We start from the raw sequence: 20,926 nt of genomic DNA, 5'->3' as shown, positions 1-20,926 counted from the left end.
TTTTGGGTTTAAAAAATGATTTTTTTTTAAAAAAAAGGGGATAAAACGGCTAGTTTTTTGAAATTCGGGTTCGGGCAGTTGGGCAAACTCGGGCAGCTCGGGTTTTCGGGCAAATTTCGGGCAAAATTAAAAAAACTAGCCGTTTTCGGGCAAATCGGGCAATTCGGGCAGTTCGGGCAACTCGGGCAACTCGGGTTTTCGGGCCGAATTCGGGTAAAAATTCAAAAAACTAGCCGTTTTCGGGTATTCGGGTAATTCGGGCACCTCGGGCGGGTCGGGCAAGTCGGGCAGGCGGGAAAAATTCGGGCAAAATTCAAAAAATTCAAAAATTCGGGCTTCGGGTCGGGCAATTCGGGCACACCCAATTTTTGGGCAATTTTCGGGTCGGGCAGTTCGGGCTTGGTCGGAAAAATGCAAAAAAATCCCGGCGGACGGCGGTATACGGTGGTTAGACGGCGGCGGGCAAAGGTGGACATGTCAAATCCGGGCTGCCCGAGCCCGAACCCAAATTTCTTCCTTGGACGGGCGGGAATTGGGCCGGCCCGCCTGAGCCCGAAAAAATTTGGGCTTCGGGCGGCCTGCCAACCCGAAGTTCCAGCACTAGAGACAGCCAAAGAAATATTAACGGAGTTAGTTGAGTAGACATACGGTATCACTTCAATGCACCTGATTCACGTTTTGTACTTATATTTTCCCAGTTTTTTCTTTTCTTTTCATTTCTTTTCTTTTCTTTTCTTTTATGCTATTGTCCAGTTGCTTTAGCTTATAAATAAACAAGCCTTCTACAAGTGATCTGCACAACATACATATTATTAAAACCCAAACAAGTAATAGTAGTATTTCAAATTCGTCTACTCCAATATGTCTACTCAAGCTTCACCACTTGTACACCAATAATGTGAATTTTAATATTTATAAATAAAATTTATTTATTTTTAAAAAAATAAATAAATTGACTAATAAACATGTTAAACTTATTTTAACTGTGTTAAATAAGTCATTATTATATTAATTATTTATTCAATATATTAATTTAAACGAGTTATATAAATTGACACGATTAACACGTTTAATAAATAGACTGTGTTTGGATTTATATTTTTGACACGTTTAATAAATATATCGTGTTTAAATTGAATATCGCCACACACAATATTGTGGTCTATAAATTATTATTATTATTATTTGTGAATAGAAATTGTTGGAAATAAAAACAGATAATGAGCACATGTGGGTGTTGGGTGGTAGACAGCCAAAGAAATATTAACGTAGTAGACATATAGTACCGCTTTAAAGCACTCGATTCACGTTTTGTACTTATATTTTCCCAGTTTTTTCTTTTCTTTTCTTTTCTTTTCTTTTAATGAATTGCTATTGTCCAGTTGCTTTAGCTTATAAATAAACAAGCCTTCTACAAGTGATCTGCACAACATACATGTTATTAAAACCCAAACAAGTAATACTAGTATTTCAAATTCGTCTACTCCAATATGTCTACTCAAGCTTCACCACTTGTACACCAAAATGCTCAACCCAAAAATATTGCCCGGCCAATCGCAAGTTTTCATCCATGCATTTGGGGGGATCGGTTCCTCAACTACAATCTTATTGACTTGGTTTGTTCCATTTTCTGCTTATAATATTCCACACAACTTACTTATTACTTATTACTTATTACTTATTACTTATTACTACTACTTATTACATATTACTTATTACTTATTGCTTATTACTATTACTTATTACTTATTACTTATTACTATGACTTATTACTTATTACTCATTACTTATTACTTATTACTACTACTTATTACTTCTACTTATTACTACTCAGTTTGTGAACAGTCTTCTATGTGCCTGTCCTCTATTCTACCAGCGTATAGAGTGACAGTTATCAACCGCCCTCTATAACATCACATAAGAGGACGGTTCCATTAGAAACTGTCATCTATATACTTTTTCTTTGACTAGTTATGCCATTAAATGTGCTCTATAGTAAAAAAAAAAAAAAAAAGTCGTCTATAGTTACTTTGGAAGACTTTTTTTTTTTTTATTAACAACTGTCTTATATAAAAAAAAAGAGAATTATGACCCTGTTCACTTCACCGATTCGAGTTTAAAATTTGAGTTTTGTTACAGTAAAAAGCTCTCAGAAGCAGTCACATCTAATTTTTTTATTACAGTAAAAAATTCTGACATAAAGTCACATCTTAACTCGAATTTAAAACTCGAATCAGCGAACCAAACGGGCCCTATATATATGCCCACTCGTCCACAAATATTTTAGCTTTATATTATATATTATTAAAAGCAACAAATTAATTATCTATAAAGATTAATTGACACCGATAGTTTTTAACTTTTTTAATAAGTGATAATTTAATTATTATTTTTTTAATTTTAATAAAATAATTCTTAACGTCATTAAATTAGTATAATTATGTCATTTCTATCTATCTCCCCGTCAATTTTTAACAAAAATTAATGCGTTCGTCCTCATGTGACATATAACTATGCTAAAAGAGTAATTTACCTTGATTTTTTTTTTCTTTTTTTAATCTCCTCCCCATAAACTAAAGTAACTCACCAAAAAAAAAAAAAACAAAAAAGAACAATTTTTACATGCAGATAAATTATTGATTTGAGCAAATGGGTATTACCAGATAACTTTTTACATGGAGATAATTTTTTCAAATGGGTATTATAAGATAGATCTCATAAATCTAAAAATTAATATTGATTTGAGCCACAAAAAAATAATAATGATTTTTTTCCCAAAAAAAGATCTAATGGGTTGTTTGGTTGGGGGATTCGTATCCCAATTCAAATCATGGTTCGTGATTCGTTACAATGTTTTTTCTTAAAAAAAATATACGTAATCGAAAATAATTCTAATTTCATGATTCTAATCTATGAACTAAACGTCTCTTTATTGTTCCTCGTACCTAAAACACCAACATAAAAATAGAGAAAAAATCCAAACTAAGGACACAGATTATTATTTTCAGATTCTAAAGAAAAACCCAGTTTCAGTTTAAATTTAAAGCTTGAGAGGAAAAAACACATTTGGCAACTCCTTAGTTTTCAAACCTGAGACAAACAACCCCACGGAATTCTTTCAATTCCTTACCACTCCATCATCATTACTTTCCTTTTTCTTTCTCCTAGTCCATCTTTAATCCTTTGCTTGTGGAGCCACCTCAATCCACCATCAGACCAAAAGAAAGCAGATATGAGCCTCCCACTACCTCCGCGGACAATGGCTGCTCTCTCTCTCTCTCTGCTTTTTTGAAAAAAGTTGTAGAAAAGTCTCATATGAATTGATTTTTTTAATGGAGATTTGATTTGATTTTTGTGGAGTGTTTATCTTTGTTTTTTTTTTTTTTTAATTCGTTTTTTCTTCATTTTTTTGAGTTTTAAGGTTTTTTTTTTTTTTTGTTTTTTTGTTTTTTTTCCTACAGATATATTGCTTGACCTTTTAAAAAAAGTTATATTTCAGATATATTACTCGTGATTTTTACAGAAATAACCCTCATAATCAGAGTCACGTGAAGAGTTACATGAGTTTTAACGTGAATAATTTAATGGAGATAGACGAAAAAGATTTAATTACACTCATTTAATAATATCAGGATTGTTTTGTTAAAATTAAAAAAAATATAAATCAAACGTTGGACTTTGTAAAGAAGTTGGACTTTGTAAGAGCATAGGTTTTCACAGTCAACCAATTAAGTACCGGAACGATCCAATTCTATAGAAGTTTATGTTTATTAATGATTATATTTAAATAATGTGTGACTCGAGTTATTTACGTTTTCTGATCTAGACAACTCGGGAGCTTACAAAACAACAAGTTAAAGAATTGAGAGAAGTAGTGAGGAAGGAGATATTTGTGGACGCTGCAAATGACGTTTGGGATCAGATAAAGTTAATTGACGAAGTACAACGCTTGGGATTGTCCTACCATTTTGAGAAAGAAATAGAAGAAGCACTGCAAAACATATATACGACCTATGATTGCCATGGTGATGACATTGAACTACATGATGTTGCTCTTCTGTTTCGAGTGCTGCGACAACATGGATTTTACATTTCATGTGGTAAGTTCAATATATAAGGCAAATATTTGATATGCACTTTAGAAATTTGGACCGGTGATGGTTGGTAGAGGGATTCGTTTTCTGATTCGAATTATAATTCGTGGTTCGCTACAGTATTTTCTCTCACAAAAAATACACGTAAATCGAAAATAGTTCTAATCATATAGTTCTAATCCATGAACCAAACGGACTTGATTACGCCCTTTTGAGAATTCAGCCCAAAAGTTCATAAAGTTCACCAGGGCATTGTCAATGCGAAATGGTCGATTTTTGCATGCGGCATGACCCGAACATTGGGCCGATAGTAGCGAAAACTTTGATTAGGACATCCTTACCACCATACCAGTACCACACAGATGGTATTTAGTATTTTTGCATGGTCGGGAAATTTACTACAAAGAATTGACCTTTCACTAACAAAGAGGGGCATGCAAGAAGCATGTACTAAGCTGCATGTGGATCGCTATCATATAAAGCTCTTTGGGTTCTGCCGACCTCTATAATCAGTACTTTTCTTTTAAAGGATTTTTTGTGTCAAAGAGTAGTGTCGGCAATACATTCAAACTCTTATTATTGTAGTGCTCAAGACATATTTTTACCTTTTTTTATTTTTTATTTATTTTTTATTTTTTACGTAAATAAGGAGGAAGGTTTGCTAGCATGTACTAGCAACGTTGGCATCCACTGACAAGTGAATCCAATGTGAAATCACGGACTCAATTTATTAAATGAGAAAAATAATTTATAAAAACGGGCATCCAAAGTTTTCCAATCTCTAAGGACTACAAAAAATCAACCACTCTAAAGGTTCAATTTGTAGTGACCATTTGAAAAAAGTCCTAGAACTCAAGTAAGTGTAAGTGCTAGAAAATTAAATGAAATTAATATCTATAAGTACCTATAACTAACTAAACCCACAACTTTAGGTTTTATACAGTAAATAATATCTCCTTTTTGCACATGAAGCAGACATATTCCAAAAATTCAAAGATGAGAACAGGAACTTCAAGGAATGTTCGGTCGATGACGTCCGAGGTGTTCTAAGCTTGTACGAGGCTTCACATTTCGGATTGCACGGAGAAGATACAATGGACAAAGCCTTAGTTTTTGCCACAACTCACCTTGAATCCATATTGGCAACTAACATAAGCAATCCTTTAGCAGACCAGATTTCCCTTGCACTAAAGACGCCTTTGCTAAAGAGTCTAGAGAGGTTACATGCCAGGCATTACATATCCATTTTCCAAGATGAAGCTTCGGATAAAAAAGCTTTATTAGAACTTGCCAAGTTAGATTTTAACCTCTTACAATCTATGCATAAGCAGGAGCTTGGAGAGATATCAAGGTAATATATATTTTCTTTAACCTATGGAATAGATAATATATTGATGAGTTAAATTTCAAGATATAATAGTACTATAGTTCAGAGTTATAACTAATTCAAGTAATTATTTAGGTGGTGGAAAGAATTGGACTTTGCTAGCAAGCTACCAATAAGAGATAGAATTGTGGAGTCGTACTTTTGGGTGATGGGAATGTATTTTGAGCCCCAATATTTTCTTGGGAGAAGAGTTTTTACCAAAGTTATAGCCTTGTCATCAATTATGGATGATATCTACGATTCATTTGGTATATTTGAAGAACTAGAGCTCCTTACTGAAGCAATTGAGAGGTAATGTCTTGGCAACAAGTTACCATGAATGTGGATTTAAATTTTTTGTTAGAAAGATTTGATATACTAAGATTAAGTCATTTAAATTTAAAAGATTTGTTATACTTTTTAACTAACTTTCCCATGATTGAGTATCTGAGTCCATTTTATAAAATGATATAATGTAATTGATTAGTTATCATTTGGAACACTAAAATTGGACAAAGAACTCAATCCCATAGCTATCCTCTCACACATAATTAAAGCTTTGATATTTAATCTATAAGTTTGTGCCTTATATTTTGATGAATATGAGTTTTGTACCAATTTTGCAGTTGGGATGTGAAATGCATGGCTAAACTTCCGCAATATATGCAACTATTCTATCAGACAATGCTTAATGTCTTTGAAGAGTTCGAAACAGAGTTGAAGGAGGAACAAAGATACAGGGTTCATTATGTTAAAGAGGCGGTACATATACTTGACAACTTGATATTTCTTTTTTCCTTAAAAAAACAAAAAAAAGTACATTTTTTTTCTTACTTAGAGGAAAAAGAAATGTACTTCAATTTCAATTTCATTACTAAACACATTGCAATAAACAATTATACTACGTTGGTCAACTTAATTTTGCAGCTCTTTTCGATATTTATTTAATTTACCATTTTTTTTTTTTTTTTTAATAAAATGTACCCCAGATGAAAAATTTGTCAAGAGCTTACTTTGATGAAGCCAAATGGTTACAACAAGAATACACCCCAACCATTGAGGAGTATTTATCAGTTGCGTTGCACTCCACTGGTTTAGGGTTGCTTGTGTCTGCATCATTGGTTGGCATGGGGGATATTGCATCAAATGATGTCTTTAAGTGGCTTTTCAATGACCCCAAGATTGTTAGAGCTGCAGCACTCATTTGTAGGCTCATGGATGACATTGCTGGCCATAAGGTATATATTCGTATTCTTATATGTATTTGATCATAAAACAATGAGTTGAAAGTTGGGCGGGACCAGCCCGAAGTGTGTGTTTTTGTTTTTGTTTTGTTTTTCCCCTTATATATAAAGATTCGGCCAGGTCCTGGACCGAACTGAACTAATATTAGCGGGTTTCAGATCAGCTTATTTATTCTGATTCAAACTTACAACTCTACATATTATAACGGTAAGTGATTTGAATTCTATATCTCATGGCGGAATCAGGTGTGGACGTACTGCTGGATAATACAGTAACATAGCTACAAGAGTATTATTATTATTATTTTTTTTTGAAGGCGACCAGAGTATAATTAGTGGAGCATTAAAAAAGTTAGAGATAATATACGTTATTGAGTACCGGTCGTGATTATATGTTTCAACTATTGAATCGAGGTACAAGAAATTTTGTTATAAAGTAGGGGCACAATTAAAATTATATGAAAAGAAAATTAGGAGCAAAAATTGAAATTCTAAAGTGCGAGTTGAACATGGCTCCACCAGTGAGGTTACGCCAACAATAATGATAAAAACATATATATATTTTTTTTTGTCACTTCTTCCACTTGTTAAAAGACATAAAATCAATAGACTTCTTCAACACTATTATATAATGGTCACGCTAATGTGAATGCTACGTGAGTGGTGATATAACTAATATTCATCACATGTATATATAGTGATATTTGGTGCTTTTGAACAAAAAACAAAAGGAACAATTATTTATCAATATTTACTTGAAATTTGCGGCTTTGCAGTTTGAGCAAGAAAGAAAGCATGTTGCATCTGGTGTTGAATGCTACATGGAGCAATATGGAGTGACAGAGCAAGAGGCATGTGACGTGTTCAAGAAGCAAATAGAGAATGCATGGAAAGATATAAACCAGGAGTTCCTCAGACCAACTTCTGCGCCAACGGCTATACTTATGCGTGTGCTTAATTTTGCAAGAGTCATGGATTTGCTTTACAAAGAGGATGATGGTTACACACATGTTGGACAAGTGACCAGAGATGGAGTTGCTGCCTTACTTATAAATCCAGTCCCATTATGAGCATGGCGGGAACCATAATTTAATCTTAGACTGCGTTTATAAAACCCTAAAGAAATGTAAGAGAAATGTAATGAGATTGGAAATAAAAATTAAAGTATTAAAGGCCAGTTTGATATTGTTGTGCTGTTGAAATTTTTTGTCGTAGCTGTACTGTTAGTTAGAAGTTGTTGTGATCAGAAGCATGTAAGTGTTTGGTACATTTTTTTTTTCTTTTTCAAAGCTATTGTGAATATCATAAGCAGAATTTTAGGTGTTTGGTAAACTATGTAAAAATTGTTGTGAACATATAAATTGACTGAAGTAGACATACTTTTGCACACATATTAGTAGTCAGTTTTATTTCTACACTTAAATTGTTTTGGACTGATGTGATTTTGGACTTTCTGAATACTAGTTGATGAAAGTAAGGAGTCAGTTTTTAATTTTCATTTCACTAGGCTGGGGACACGAGGAATTCACTGATCCTTTTTCAGCTTTTATCAAACGATGACCGCAGAGTTTTTCTGTTTCTTTTTCCTTTTTCTGATATCTTTGTTCTTTTTATCATCTATTGGTTGTTATTTGAGACCATGAACAAACATCCTTAAACAAAATGAGATTTATTAATATAGTTCATAAACTTTAGTTAAGTTGGTAGACTGAAGTAAAATTAACAATTTTCGCGGGTCCTTTATAGAATTTCCTCTTTTCATGCTATGGTTTTAAACTAGTACAAGTTAAAATATGAATATAGTATGAATGTAATAGTGATGACTAGAAGTAAAAGGTCATCACACAAGGATTATATTTAATAATGTTGTAGCAAATTATATTGTATCTTCTAGGAACTTATAAATTAGAGTGCTTAGTTGAATAATGTTCACGAATAAGTATTTTGTTATTGATCATGATTGGAAACGGGAACGAAAAAAATTGGTCATGACGATCAATTTCTAGGATACAGTAGGTTATGGTGGTCTTTGAATTTTGAATTTAACTTAAAATTAATTATTACCAGAATTCGTCCAATATTAAATCATAAATACGTAAAAGAAGAAAATTAAAAAAAAAAGAGAACCAATTATATCCATAGTTTCTATTTATGCCCACATTTTTCACTGTATCGCTATACTAATGTTTGCCAAAAAAAGAAAAACACACACTATTACTTTTCTTGTATAAACAGAAAACTTTATTAAAGAAAAAAGAAAAAAAAGTTCTAAAATAATCAAATAATAAAGCCAAAGCAAACTAAAGAAAACCAAAATCAAATGCAAGCAAAACAAAATAAAATGAAACGAAAATAACAACTTAAAGAAAAAATTTGAAAATAGTCTTATCTCTTGTTTAGTTTGCTAGTTCGAATTTCATTAATTTGAACTTTTTTGTTTGAACAGAAAAATTCAAATTGTATGTTTTAAATTGTAGTTTGAACTGACCTTCAGATGTGCAGTTAAAATTTTAATCTGAACATGAAAAAAAGTTATAATTTGTGTTTGGTACGTGTGAAATGCAGAGAGAGTAGGTACCTTTTTATTGTTCAAAAATAGTTTGAATAGTTGAACTTAAGGGGGAGTAAACTCTAAATTGGACAATTTAACTCAGTTCAAACGGGGAATATAATTTGGATTATGTGTTTACCGAATACAAATTTCAACTGTGCTCATTGTTTGAACTGAACGGGGGATTGTTTTTAAAACCCTTCCCACTACTAGTTTTAAGCTTATATAACAATTTCTTGTTTATATATTTATCGCTGCCATTTGATTATTTGACATTTTCAGACTATCAATTTTCTTGGGTTTTGCATTTTATGAACTACAGCCACAAGATATTTCTTAGTCAGGGTTTAATTCTTGGGAACCTTCTCCAGTACGCCAACATACTTGTAGGTAAAGTTTTGTTTGTCGAATTTGCATAAAATCACGTAAAAATCAAAAAGTAGGCAGATCTAACTATTAGAAAAACCTAACCTACCGGTACGCCAGATGTACCAGAGGATCTCCCTAATTGTTGGTCGGATAGACTGGTTTTGCTCTATACTCTTTTTATGGGAAATAGATTTTATAACATCAGAAAATTATTATTTTTTAAAATAATTCTCCGTTACAAGGTAGTCACTAAGCAGCTTTTTTCTCTCACATCCACCAACTTGAAGGAGGGAGATTCTTTGGAACACTTGGTGTACTGGTAGGTCAGGTTTTTTTAATCCTTAGATCTGTGTACTTTTTGACTTTCACGTGATTTTATGCAAATCCGACGGACAAAAAACTTAACCTACAAGCATATTGGCGTATCAGAGAATATCTTTTTGAAGTAATCTTATTCATCTGATGACATCAACGTTTGTGTCTAACGTTGTATTCCAAGTTTCACTTCTCACCATATGATCTTATGTGTTTTGGACATGAAAGATATGTAAGTGGCTTATAAAGATTGCTGGAGAAGCCAGCATGTTTTGTGGTCCACATTTAATTAATTAATTTCGTCCTAATGGGAAACACCTAAAATTCCATATATGTGATCTCAAATGATATTATTTTTATATTTGTGTCGTCAAATGGTATAAGAGTTTAACATCTATGCTTCTTAATTTATTTGAAAATATCTACTTATGTTTAATTGGATAAATATAAAGTTTTTAAATTTTTGTGGTTTGCCATGCAACTTCCCATTTTGAATTGGGTATGATGTATGTCAAGGATTTGAAACCACGCAATGTAGGTTGTGGCAAGGACAAAATAGAGGCTGCAAATTAAATTGACAGGAATATTGATCAATTTCATTTTTAAAAAAGAAAAAAGGAAAAAAAAAGTGACAAATAATATGAAAAAAGGAGAATAGCTACAATTATGTCGATATTGTTATTCCAGGCAGAAGGAGTGGACATAAATAATAAGGAATTAATATCGCCATACTCTGAAAATATAAACTCCGTTTAGTTCACGCGTTCAAGTCAGTTCACGCGTTTAAGTCAGTGATTGTGATTTTGATTTATTGACGGAAACTTTATTAGTGAATTATTAGTGAGAAATATTTTTGAATTCAAATTTTGTATAAGAAAAAATGTTGTAACAGAATCAGAATCTAAAATACATTTATCAAACGGGAACGAAAGGGAGGTTCAGCAATCATGTTTAAATATAATAATGATAAGTGTGAAATTTGCATATAAGCAAAGATGACTAAGAAACCTTTTTTAGAGCCAAACACAATACTCAAATATTGGATATTATTCATACTGATATTTATAAGTATAATGGTCTTTTGACAAGAGGAGGGAAGAGATACACTACTACAATTTGGCCTATTTGCGACGACAATTTTTGTCGTAAATAAGTGAATATTTGCAGCGACATGTCGTCACAAATATTTTCGTAAAACTGAAAAAATAATGTCATTGCTAAAATGTCACATGTCGTCACAAATAATGGCTGGCGCCAGATCTCATATGACGCGAACTTTTACCTCCAAAATAACCATTATTTGCGACGACATGTAGTCGCAAATAGTTTATTATTTGTGACAACACATGTCGTCGCAAATAAAATTTTATTTGTTTCTTTTCCCTGAGCAAAAAGGATTATTTTGGCGGGTGGCAATTTGTGACGACATTAATATGTGTCGTCGCAAAAAGTGATTTTGTATTCCCTCAGTAAAATAGAAGGCGATAAAAGTGGGTGGGTCCCCAAATATTATTTGTGATGACATTTCATCTGTCGTTGCAAATAAGTATTCCAGAACCTTTCTCCAACAACACGTGTTGTTGTAAATAATGAGTTGTCATCGCAAATCATTTTAAGTTATTTTTGCGACGACATGTCACCGTAAATAGTCTTTTATGTCATCGCAAAAAAGTCTGTTATATGCCCACGAGCAGAGCCTCCTCCTCCATTTTTTCCGTTCGGCTTTTCTCTCTCTCTCTCACTCGGCCTCTCACCGTTTTCTCTAGTTTTCTCACCCCACAATCTTAAAATCTCTTTGTATTCTCTTCAAAATCAACAATATTATAAGTTTTATTTATTTTTTCATTCAAAAAATCCCAAAATCTCAAAGACCGTTGCCACCGCCGAAATTCTCGCCGCTGAAGTCTGCCGCCGCCGCCACCCTTTGTCCTTGTTAATCTTACCATTTTCAGCCCCAGTTTTAGTGGGTTTAAATTTTGTAAGTTTTTTTAGTCCGAATTATTGTATTTGTTAGTTTAAAATTTATGACTTTTTTTTTATTTGAATTGTATATAATTATAGATTATAAATCTTAAAATTTGATTTATAGATTTTATAATTAGTATATAATTTAAAATTTGGATTATAGATTAAATTTTAGATTATGAATTTTGAGATTGTTGAAATTTGATATTGAGATTGTTGAAATTTTAAGATTAGAATTTGATTTAGGTTGAGATTAAAAGTTTTAATAATTGTTCTGGGTGGCACATCTTGCAGTTATGGTGTGCTGAAATATTTTAAAAACTATTTTTTGCAGGTTTGAATTTTTGGATAATAAGAAAAATATGTCGTTGTAATGCCGAAATTTTATTAAAACCTATTAATTTTAAGAATTTAATTAATAAGAATTAATTATATTAATAAAAAAATTAAAAATTAATTATAAACATTATGAGTGCAACAATAAAAAAATAACTTGTTCATTAAATTTGATAAAACTTATAAAATTGAAGCATGAAATGTTAAACTTTCTTTATAAACGTGATTATATAGTCACAAGAAAACATGAAGTGTGATTATATGTGTTATTGTTTTTATAGTCAAGATGTCAATTGATAAGAGTTGGATACATCTGAAAAATTGGTTGTCTGATTAGTATTGGGAAGGGTTGTTTGCCTTTATCAATATTGCCAAAGATTATGTTGATAAAAGCGGTTGTACAAGTTGTCCGTGTCGGAGATGTTTAAACCATAAGTGTTTTCCAGTAGAAACAGTTAGAGCACACATACACCAATATGGTTTCAATCATTTATATACGACGTGGTATTACCATGGTGAAGACGATGTTGCGACCAATCTAATAAATGAATCAGTTTACGAGATGGTTGCAGTTATACATGATGTTGTTAGAAATAACTATGATCATGATATGCCGAAGCGCAACACGATAAATTTAAAGAGTTGTTATCTGAGCTCGAATCGACATTGTATCCAGGGTGTACTAAGTATTTCTCATTGAATTTTTTGGTGAAACTCATGCATTTAAAGGTGTTGTACAAATGGCCCAATGAGTGTATGAACTCTATTTTGAAGCTGTTGAAAGATGCATTTCCTGAAGGAATTACGAGGCGAAGACGAAATTGGGTAAACTCAGTTTGGGCAACAAAATAATATATGTCTGTAAGTATGATTGTGTGTTATTCTGGAAGGAGAATGCTGATTTACAGGTTTGTCCAGTATGTAATACTAGTCGTTAGAAGAGTAAAAAAACAAAAGGTAAAAAAGTACCTTAGAAAGTATTACAATATTTTCCTTTGAAGGGTCGATTGAGGCGTCTGTATAGCTCGCGTCACACTGCAAAGGAAATGACGTGGCACATGCGGGGGCATTCGAAGGATCCATACTTAATGCGCCATCCAGTTGATGGTAGGGAGTGGAGAGATTTAGATATGAAGTATCCTGAATTCGTTCGTGAACCAAGAAACGTTCGATTAGGTTTAGCTATGATGGTTTTAATCCTTTCGGAAGCATGAGCTTATCATATAGTATGTGGCTGGTGGCTCTTATTGCTTACAATTTACCTCCTTGGTTATGCACTAAGGTTCTTATTGCTTACAATTTTCATATTTAATATAACATATTATACTATTTTTATTCATTTTTATTTCATTTACCTTTGCAAGCTCAGATGGAGGTGGAAAGAACCACGCAGATGACACAGTCTGCTGGGGAAGGTTCATCCACGGTAGTCAATGAGGAGGGGATTATATCCCAAGTCTTGGGAAAGTGCAGAGGACACATTATGGGAGAGACCGACACTGCCATGGAGGAATCGTTCAAGTGCTTCCATCTCATCATCTGCTTTGCAATCAGACGGATCGTCTTCGGTTAATTTGCCCTAGCATGTCTAAAACTGGCTGAACAACATCTACATCGAGCAACGCAACATGTACGATAACTAGTAGATCATGATGGAAGTCATGTGTTCGATGAATCCCAACATCAACTTCTTGCCAGTTAACCTCCCCCAACCATTAGTTCCTCCGCTGCCTGAACGAAACGAAGAAGACAAGGATGAGGACGACGGTGCTGCTAATTTAGGAGATTAAAATATCTGTTTTTATTTTTTTATTATCAATACTTTTTAGTATTTCTTAATTAATTTACTTTTTAAGACTTATTTTATTATTGTGTTGACTATTTTATATCAATTATATTATTATAAATTTTCTTCAAATTTTTATCTTTATTAATTAATATTATTAAAAAAGCACACAAAAGAGAAAAAGCTATTTGCGACGACATTTCTACGGTGTCGTCACAAATAGTTCACATTACTAGTGACGACAGTGTAGTCGCAAAATATTTTAAACACTTTTGTGATGACACTACGTCCTCGCAAATGCTCTATGACACGTCATCATCAACAACATATTCGACGGAACATTCGTGACGACTTATTCGCGACGACTGTTGTCGCAACTATATTTGCGACGACAAATCAAAACTTTTTCGTCGCAAATTTATCATTTGCGTCTAATTTTTTACGGCGACTAATTTGTGACGACATGTCGTTGACAATGCTGTATTTGCGACGACATATCACCTATTTGTGATGACATTTAGTCACCGCAAATGACCTTTTTTGTTGTAGTGATACTTTATCACTTTTATTAATGATTGTTTTAAATACACTTATGAGTACTTGTTTAGAACAAAAAACGAAGTCTTTAATAAATTTAAAATTTATAAGACTGAATTGGAGAACTAAATTTGATTTTGATGCCATTTGTGAAGAGCATGATATTACTAACCAAAAGTCAGCCTCATCTACTCCTCAACAAAATGGATTGAAAAAAAAGAAAGAATAGAATTTTATGAATATGATTAACTCTATGTTTTTTAATGCTAAATTACTTAATAATTTATGAACGGAAGCTTTACCTTCCTGCATGTCATGTTCATAATAGAATTAAATATATGAAAACACACGTTTCTCCTTATGAATTTAATCTATATATATATATATATATATATATGACAAACCTTACCACAAGAGCTTTTCAATGGGGATTTATTCTGGTATGGATTTTATAAATTAATTGGAATGTACTAAAAGATTATTATGGTCAGGTTATTTTTTCTCATACTACCGTGGTGGCATGACGGCGATATAGGACTTATTAGGCCCTTTTGCTTATCATTAGGCATCGATTCCCATGATCCATTGTGAAACTGGAATTATCCCGCCCATCGTCCTCTCAAATATGTTTTGGACTGATGTGATTTTGGACTTTTTAAATGCTAGTTGATGAAAATATGGAGTAAGTTGTGAGATAGGAGTGTAACTGTCTCTCAGCAATTTGTCTATATATAGCCTCTAGATTCCTCTGTGGACTCCAAGCCAAATTGCCACACAAACACACAAAACGTGTCTAAACCAAACTTTGCCTACTTTCTTTCTTCCAAAAATTAAAAGAAAAATGTCTGGTCAAGTCGTGGAATGTTCACTTACAATCCCTAAGACCACCAACTCAGTACCTGATCATGTTAATAGGCGTGCAGCAAATTATCATCCAAGCATTTGGGGTGATCGTTTTTCATCATATGCTCCTAACTCCAAGGTAAGTTTTTTCATTCCGGTCTTTTTTTTTTTGTTTTGTTTTGTTTTGTTTTTTTTTTTGAAGAAACTGGCTGTACTGAAAATAAGTAAAAGAGACATCGTTAAACCACTTAAATAGTAAAACAAATAGGAAAAATCTACCCATGAGAAAACGAGTTCACAATCTCTTGGAAGCAATACAATTGAAACATGTTAAGACCATATTCGTTTCGCTAGTTTAAATCACAACTTAAATTTTTGTAACAGTATTTTTTCTTATAAAAATTCAAATTGAACTTTTTTATAGTATTTTTCTCACTTAAATTCATTATTTAATTCAAATTCTCAACTCCAACTAGGCCTAAACTATTTCATGCGGCGTATATGCATTTGCAGTCCTATATTAACTATATACTTTTGACAGTTTTTTTTTTTTTTTTTCCTTTACTAAACTTTGTCAGCTTTTAAGTAAATTGAGGTCTCATTTATTTTTTGCATTTGGCTTGAACAGGAAAAGTCAGCACATTCAGAAGGCGAAATCACCAACAAGATTCTAGAGTTAAAGGAGGAAGTGAAGAAGATGGTTGTAGCTCCTGTGGAAGATCCTTCAAAAAAATTGAATTTGATCGACACAATTCAACGCTTGGGCGTGTCTTACCATTTCGAGAAAGAGATCGAAACCGTTTTACATCAAATTCATGACAACACCCCTTACAACTGCGCTCAAAATGCGGAAACCGATGATGATGACCTTCATACTGTCGCTCTTCGCTTTCGGTTGCTTAGGCAATAAGGTTATCCCGTTTCATGCGGTAAGTACATTCAGGGGCGGAGTTGTTCAAAGGCTAGTTTCGCCACTGCAGTACATTTCTTATTTACATTAATCAATCACAATTCACATGTCAAAAATGAGATTACTATGTACGTAGGAAAGCCACAATTTCGCACGAAAATTTAACATTTTTACGATAGTTCTTTGCAATCATATGTGTGGTGGTGGCCATATGCAGACATATTCAAGAATTTCAAGAACACTGAAGGGAAATTCAAGGAAACACTTGCGAGTGATATCCGAGGAATATTGAGCTTGTATGAAGTGACGCATCTAAGGGTGCACGGAGAGGACATTCTAGACGAAGCACTTGTCTTCACTACCACTTGCCTTAAGTCCGCGGCATCCAGCCGCCATTTGAGCCCTAGCTTTCTTATAGAGCAAGTAACTCATGCCTTGAAACAACCTATTCGAAAGGGCTTGACAAGGCTAGAGGCGAGGCATTACATGTCTGTTTACCAACAAGACCCTTCACATAACAAGGTTCTCTTAAATTTCGCAAAGTTGGATTTCAACTTGTTGCAGAAAGTTCACCAGGAGGAACTAAGCCATATTGCAAGGTTGGATTATTATTATTATTTTTGTATTAACATGCAATTTTTTTATATAGTCATTGTAATAGCTTTAATTTACTTATACTAATTTATTTTAATTAAATAATTAGGTGGTGGAAGGAATTGGATTTTGCAAGGAAGCTGCCTTTTGCAAGGGATAGAGTGATTGAGTGCTACTTTTGGATTTTGGGAGTTTACTTCGAGCCTGAGTATGGCTTTGCGAGGAGGACACTAACAAAAGTGATTGCCATGACATCAGTTATTGATGACATATATGATGTCTATGGAACACTTGAAGAGTTGGAGCTCTTTACTGAAGCAGCAGAAAGGTGCGAGTTTGAGTCATAAACATAATTAATTAGTTACAAATCATGTATAATTATAGTTTGAGTTTGACTCGTCCGGCGAGCTTAGAGTTCGCAGTTGGAAGGATTTGAAAATTAGAAAATCTTAGGTTATTTTTCTCATTGGCTGGGTCTTTTTCGTTTTTCTTTATTATATTTGTGTTTTAGTTTTGTAAGACATTTTTTCTTTCTTTTGTTTGGATAAAGTTTTCGCTTAGAACCTTAATAGCTACTTTGTTTTAGGTGGGATGTTAGCGCCATGGATAAGCTTCCAGAGTACATGAAAGTCTGCTACAAGGCACTGTTGGATGTTTACGATGAAATTGAAGAAAATCTGGCCACTGAGGATGGAAAATTATATCGGTTAGGCTATGCTAAAGAAGCAGAAAGTTATAATGTGTTCAGAAAAAATACTTAAAGGTCACTATCGGTATTAAGTACTATCACTAATAAAATGTAGACCCCACCTACAGACACTGCAATTTTTTATTTATAGATGATCCTTAATATTACTGGTACCTTATAGCAATGCTCTATTTTAAGGCTATTGTTATACTATCTTAAATAATTAAAGAAAAAAAGTAAAATGGACGGTGATAATCTTTTTGGGATGTTTCTTGAAAAAAGATTTTTTTCCTTACACATCGGTGGCTAAAATATGATGTGCAATTGCTTTTCGATAGATGAAACGTCAAATCAGAGCATACTTCCAAGAAGCAAAGTGGTTCAACCTTAATTACACGCCAACAATGGAAGAATACATGCCACTCGCACTTGTTACCTCGGCCAATGCAATGTTAGCCACCACATCTTTCGTTGCAATGGGTGACATTGTCACAAAAGACTCTTTTGAATGGTTATTTAGTAACCCTAAACTTGTTAGCGCCTCAGAAGTAGTTTGCAGGCTCATGGATGATATAGTGTCCCACAAGGTAATTAATTTCTCTTATATATATATATATATAACGTACCCATATAATTAACCTATGTTTTAATAGCAATCCCGAGGCGGAGAGGCCCCACTATTGATGCTCATACGGGTCCCACACTCCTTATGTTTGATGGGGATAAAAACCCATCCGGACAAAAAAATATTTTTTTTTTTAAATTTTAATCACACGTGTTCTATAACAATATAAATGTATACTTGACGTATACAATATATATTAAGGTTTTCTCTACGTTGTTGTCGGCAGGACCATAATGCACCATACATATAACATTAAGAAATGTTATATATATAGAAATTAAGAAATGTATATATATAACATGTTATATATATAGAAATTAAGAAATGTATATATAACATGTTTGTTTAATGTGAAATTGACATTAGAAAAGTGTAACAGAATTTGGATAACAATTTCTCATAGCGTTACATGTCTAATATCCTCCTTACATGGACTAAATGTTATGTTATATGTCTTACTTCTATATTTTAGATAACAGTAGTCTTACTGGCTTAACCGTATACAATACTTTAACCCGTTATTTTACACGATTTTGGTGTTACATACATACATACATACATACATATATATATATATATATATATATATATATATAGTTTGAGCAAAAGAGAGGGCACGTCGCTTCGGCTGTAGAGTGTTAAATGAAACAACATGAGGCCACAGAAGAAGAAGCAGTAAAAGATCTTCGGAAACAAGTGATTAATGCATGGAAGGACATAAATGAAGAGTGCTTGTACCCAATCAGTGTCCCAATGCCTCTCCTAATGCGAGTTGTTAATCTTGCACGTGTTATTGATGTCATTTACAAGGATGAAGATGGCTATACACATTCTGATGTGGTCCTCAAGGATTTTATAGCGTCTATGCTCATTGATCCTGTGCCAGAATAAGCATCCAATTGTAGAAGGGTTCATAAATATGCTTGTAATGAAATAATGGCAATTATAAATTGTCCCTACTTTTCTTGGGTGATCAGAATTTATTATATGCCCAAGGACTAAATATGATCTGTTTAATAATGTTGTAGCAAATTATATTGTATCTTTTTGGAACTTATAAATTAGAGTGCTTAGTTGAATAATGTTCATGAATAAGTATTTTGTTATTGATCATGGCTGGAAAAGGGAGAGAAAAAATGTTGGTCGTGTAAATTAACTTTACGACCAATTTCCAGGATAAAAGTAGGTTAAGGTGTTTTTTGAATTTTTAATTTAACTTAAAACTAATTATTACCTGAATTTGTCCAATATTAATATCATAAATACGTAAAAGAAGAAAATTAAAAAAAAAGGGAGAGAACAATTTCTATCCATAGTTTCTATTTATACCCACATTTTTCACTATATCACCATACTAAAGTTCGCGCCGAAAAAGAAAAACACACACTATTACTTTTCTTGTATAAATAGAAAACTTTATTAAAGAAAAAAGGAAAAAAAAGTTCTAAAATACTAAAATAATAAAGCCTAAGCAAACAAAAGAAAACCAAAATCAAATGCAAGCAAAAAAAATAAATAATAATAATAAAATGAAACTAAAATAAGAACTTAAGAAAAAATTTGAAAATAATTTTTTTGTTTGAACGGAAAAATTCAAACTGTATGGTTTAAATTGTAGTTTGAATTGACATTTAGATGTGCATTAAAATTTTGATTTGAACATGGAAAAAATTTATAATTTGTGTTTGGTACTTTGAAATGCAGAGAGAGTAGGTATGTTTTTACTGTTCAAAAATTGTTTGAACAGTTGACTTAAGGGGGAGTTAAACTCTAAATTGGACAGTTTAGTTCAGTTCAAACGGGGAGTATAATTCAGATTGTGTGCTTAGCGAAAACAAGTTTAAACTGTACTTATTTGAAAATATCTACTTTGTTTATGTTTAATTGCATAAATATAAAATTTTTGAATTTTGGTGGCATGCCATGCAATTTCCCTATTTGAATTGGGTATGATGTATGTCAAGGATTTGAAACCAAGCAATGTAGGTTGTGGCAAGGACAAAATATTAAAGGCTGGAAATTTATGCAATATAAATTGACAGAAATATTGACCAATTTTATTTTTCAAAAAGAAAAAAGGAAAAAAGAAAAAAAATTGTCAAATAATATGAAAAAAAGAGAATATCTACAATTATATCAATGTTGTTATTTCATGAAGGAGGAGTGGACATAAATAATAAGGAATTAAGATCCCCATACGCTGAGTGTATATATATATATATATAATATTTAGAAAAACTTTGTTTGGTTTACGTGTTTAAGTCAGTGATTCTTATTCATTGACAGAAATTTTGTAAAAAAATTATTGGTAAAAAATTTTTGAATTCAAATTTTTTATAAGAGAAAACAATATAAGAGAATGATAATTATGGATTTAAAATACATTTATCAAACGGAAATGAAGGAGAGATTCAACAAACGTGTTTAAATGTAATAATGATTTTCATATTCACTAACAGCTTGAGAGAGAGACATTCACTACAACAAAAGAGGCTTTTAATAGCTTTTAGTTATAGCGTTTTTGAAAAATTGCTATTTAAACTTATTTTGATTATATTTCATAACGGTTTAAAAAAGTTATTTTGATTGAGCGGGTATTGAAATGGGCTTCCCTCAAATTTTCAAATTCCCGCCCGCTCCATTCTCCTTTTTTTTTTTTTTTTTTTTTTTTTTTTTTTTTTTTTTTTTTTTTTTTGCCTTCAA

At 32.4% G+C, this 20,926-nt stretch overlaps 1 protein-coding gene and 1 pseudogene across 1 annotated transcript; both read left to right on the top strand.

Annotated features, from left to right (window-relative positions):
* The first annotated feature begins 1,442 nt into the window (after window positions 1–1,442).
* On the top strand, window positions 1,443–7,874 carry LOC21404020 (valencene synthase). Its single transcript, XM_010093993.2, has 7 exons — window positions 1,443–1,616; window positions 3,827–4,100; window positions 5,070–5,445; window positions 5,557–5,772; window positions 6,087–6,222; window positions 6,450–6,698; window positions 7,481–7,874. Exons 1-7 carry the CDS (start codon window positions 1,491–1,493, stop codon window positions 7,772–7,774), a joined length of 1,671 nt encoding a protein of 556 aa, XP_010092295.1. The 5' UTR covers window positions 1,443–1,490; the 3' UTR covers window positions 7,775–7,874.
* A 7,530-nt stretch (window positions 7,875–15,404) lies between these two features.
* On the top strand, window positions 15,405–19,187 carry LOC21404019 (annotated as a pseudogene).
* The last annotated feature ends 1,739 nt before the right edge of the window (window positions 19,188–20,926 follow it).

Source organism: Morus notabilis, unplaced genomic scaffold, assembly GCF_000414095.1.
Source record: "Morus notabilis unplaced genomic scaffold, ASM41409v2 Scaffold634, whole genome shotgun sequence".
NCBI classification, from domain to species: Eukaryota; Viridiplantae; Streptophyta; class Magnoliopsida; order Rosales; family Moraceae; genus Morus; species Morus notabilis.
This window is presented reverse-complemented; position numbering and strand designations above follow the sequence as displayed.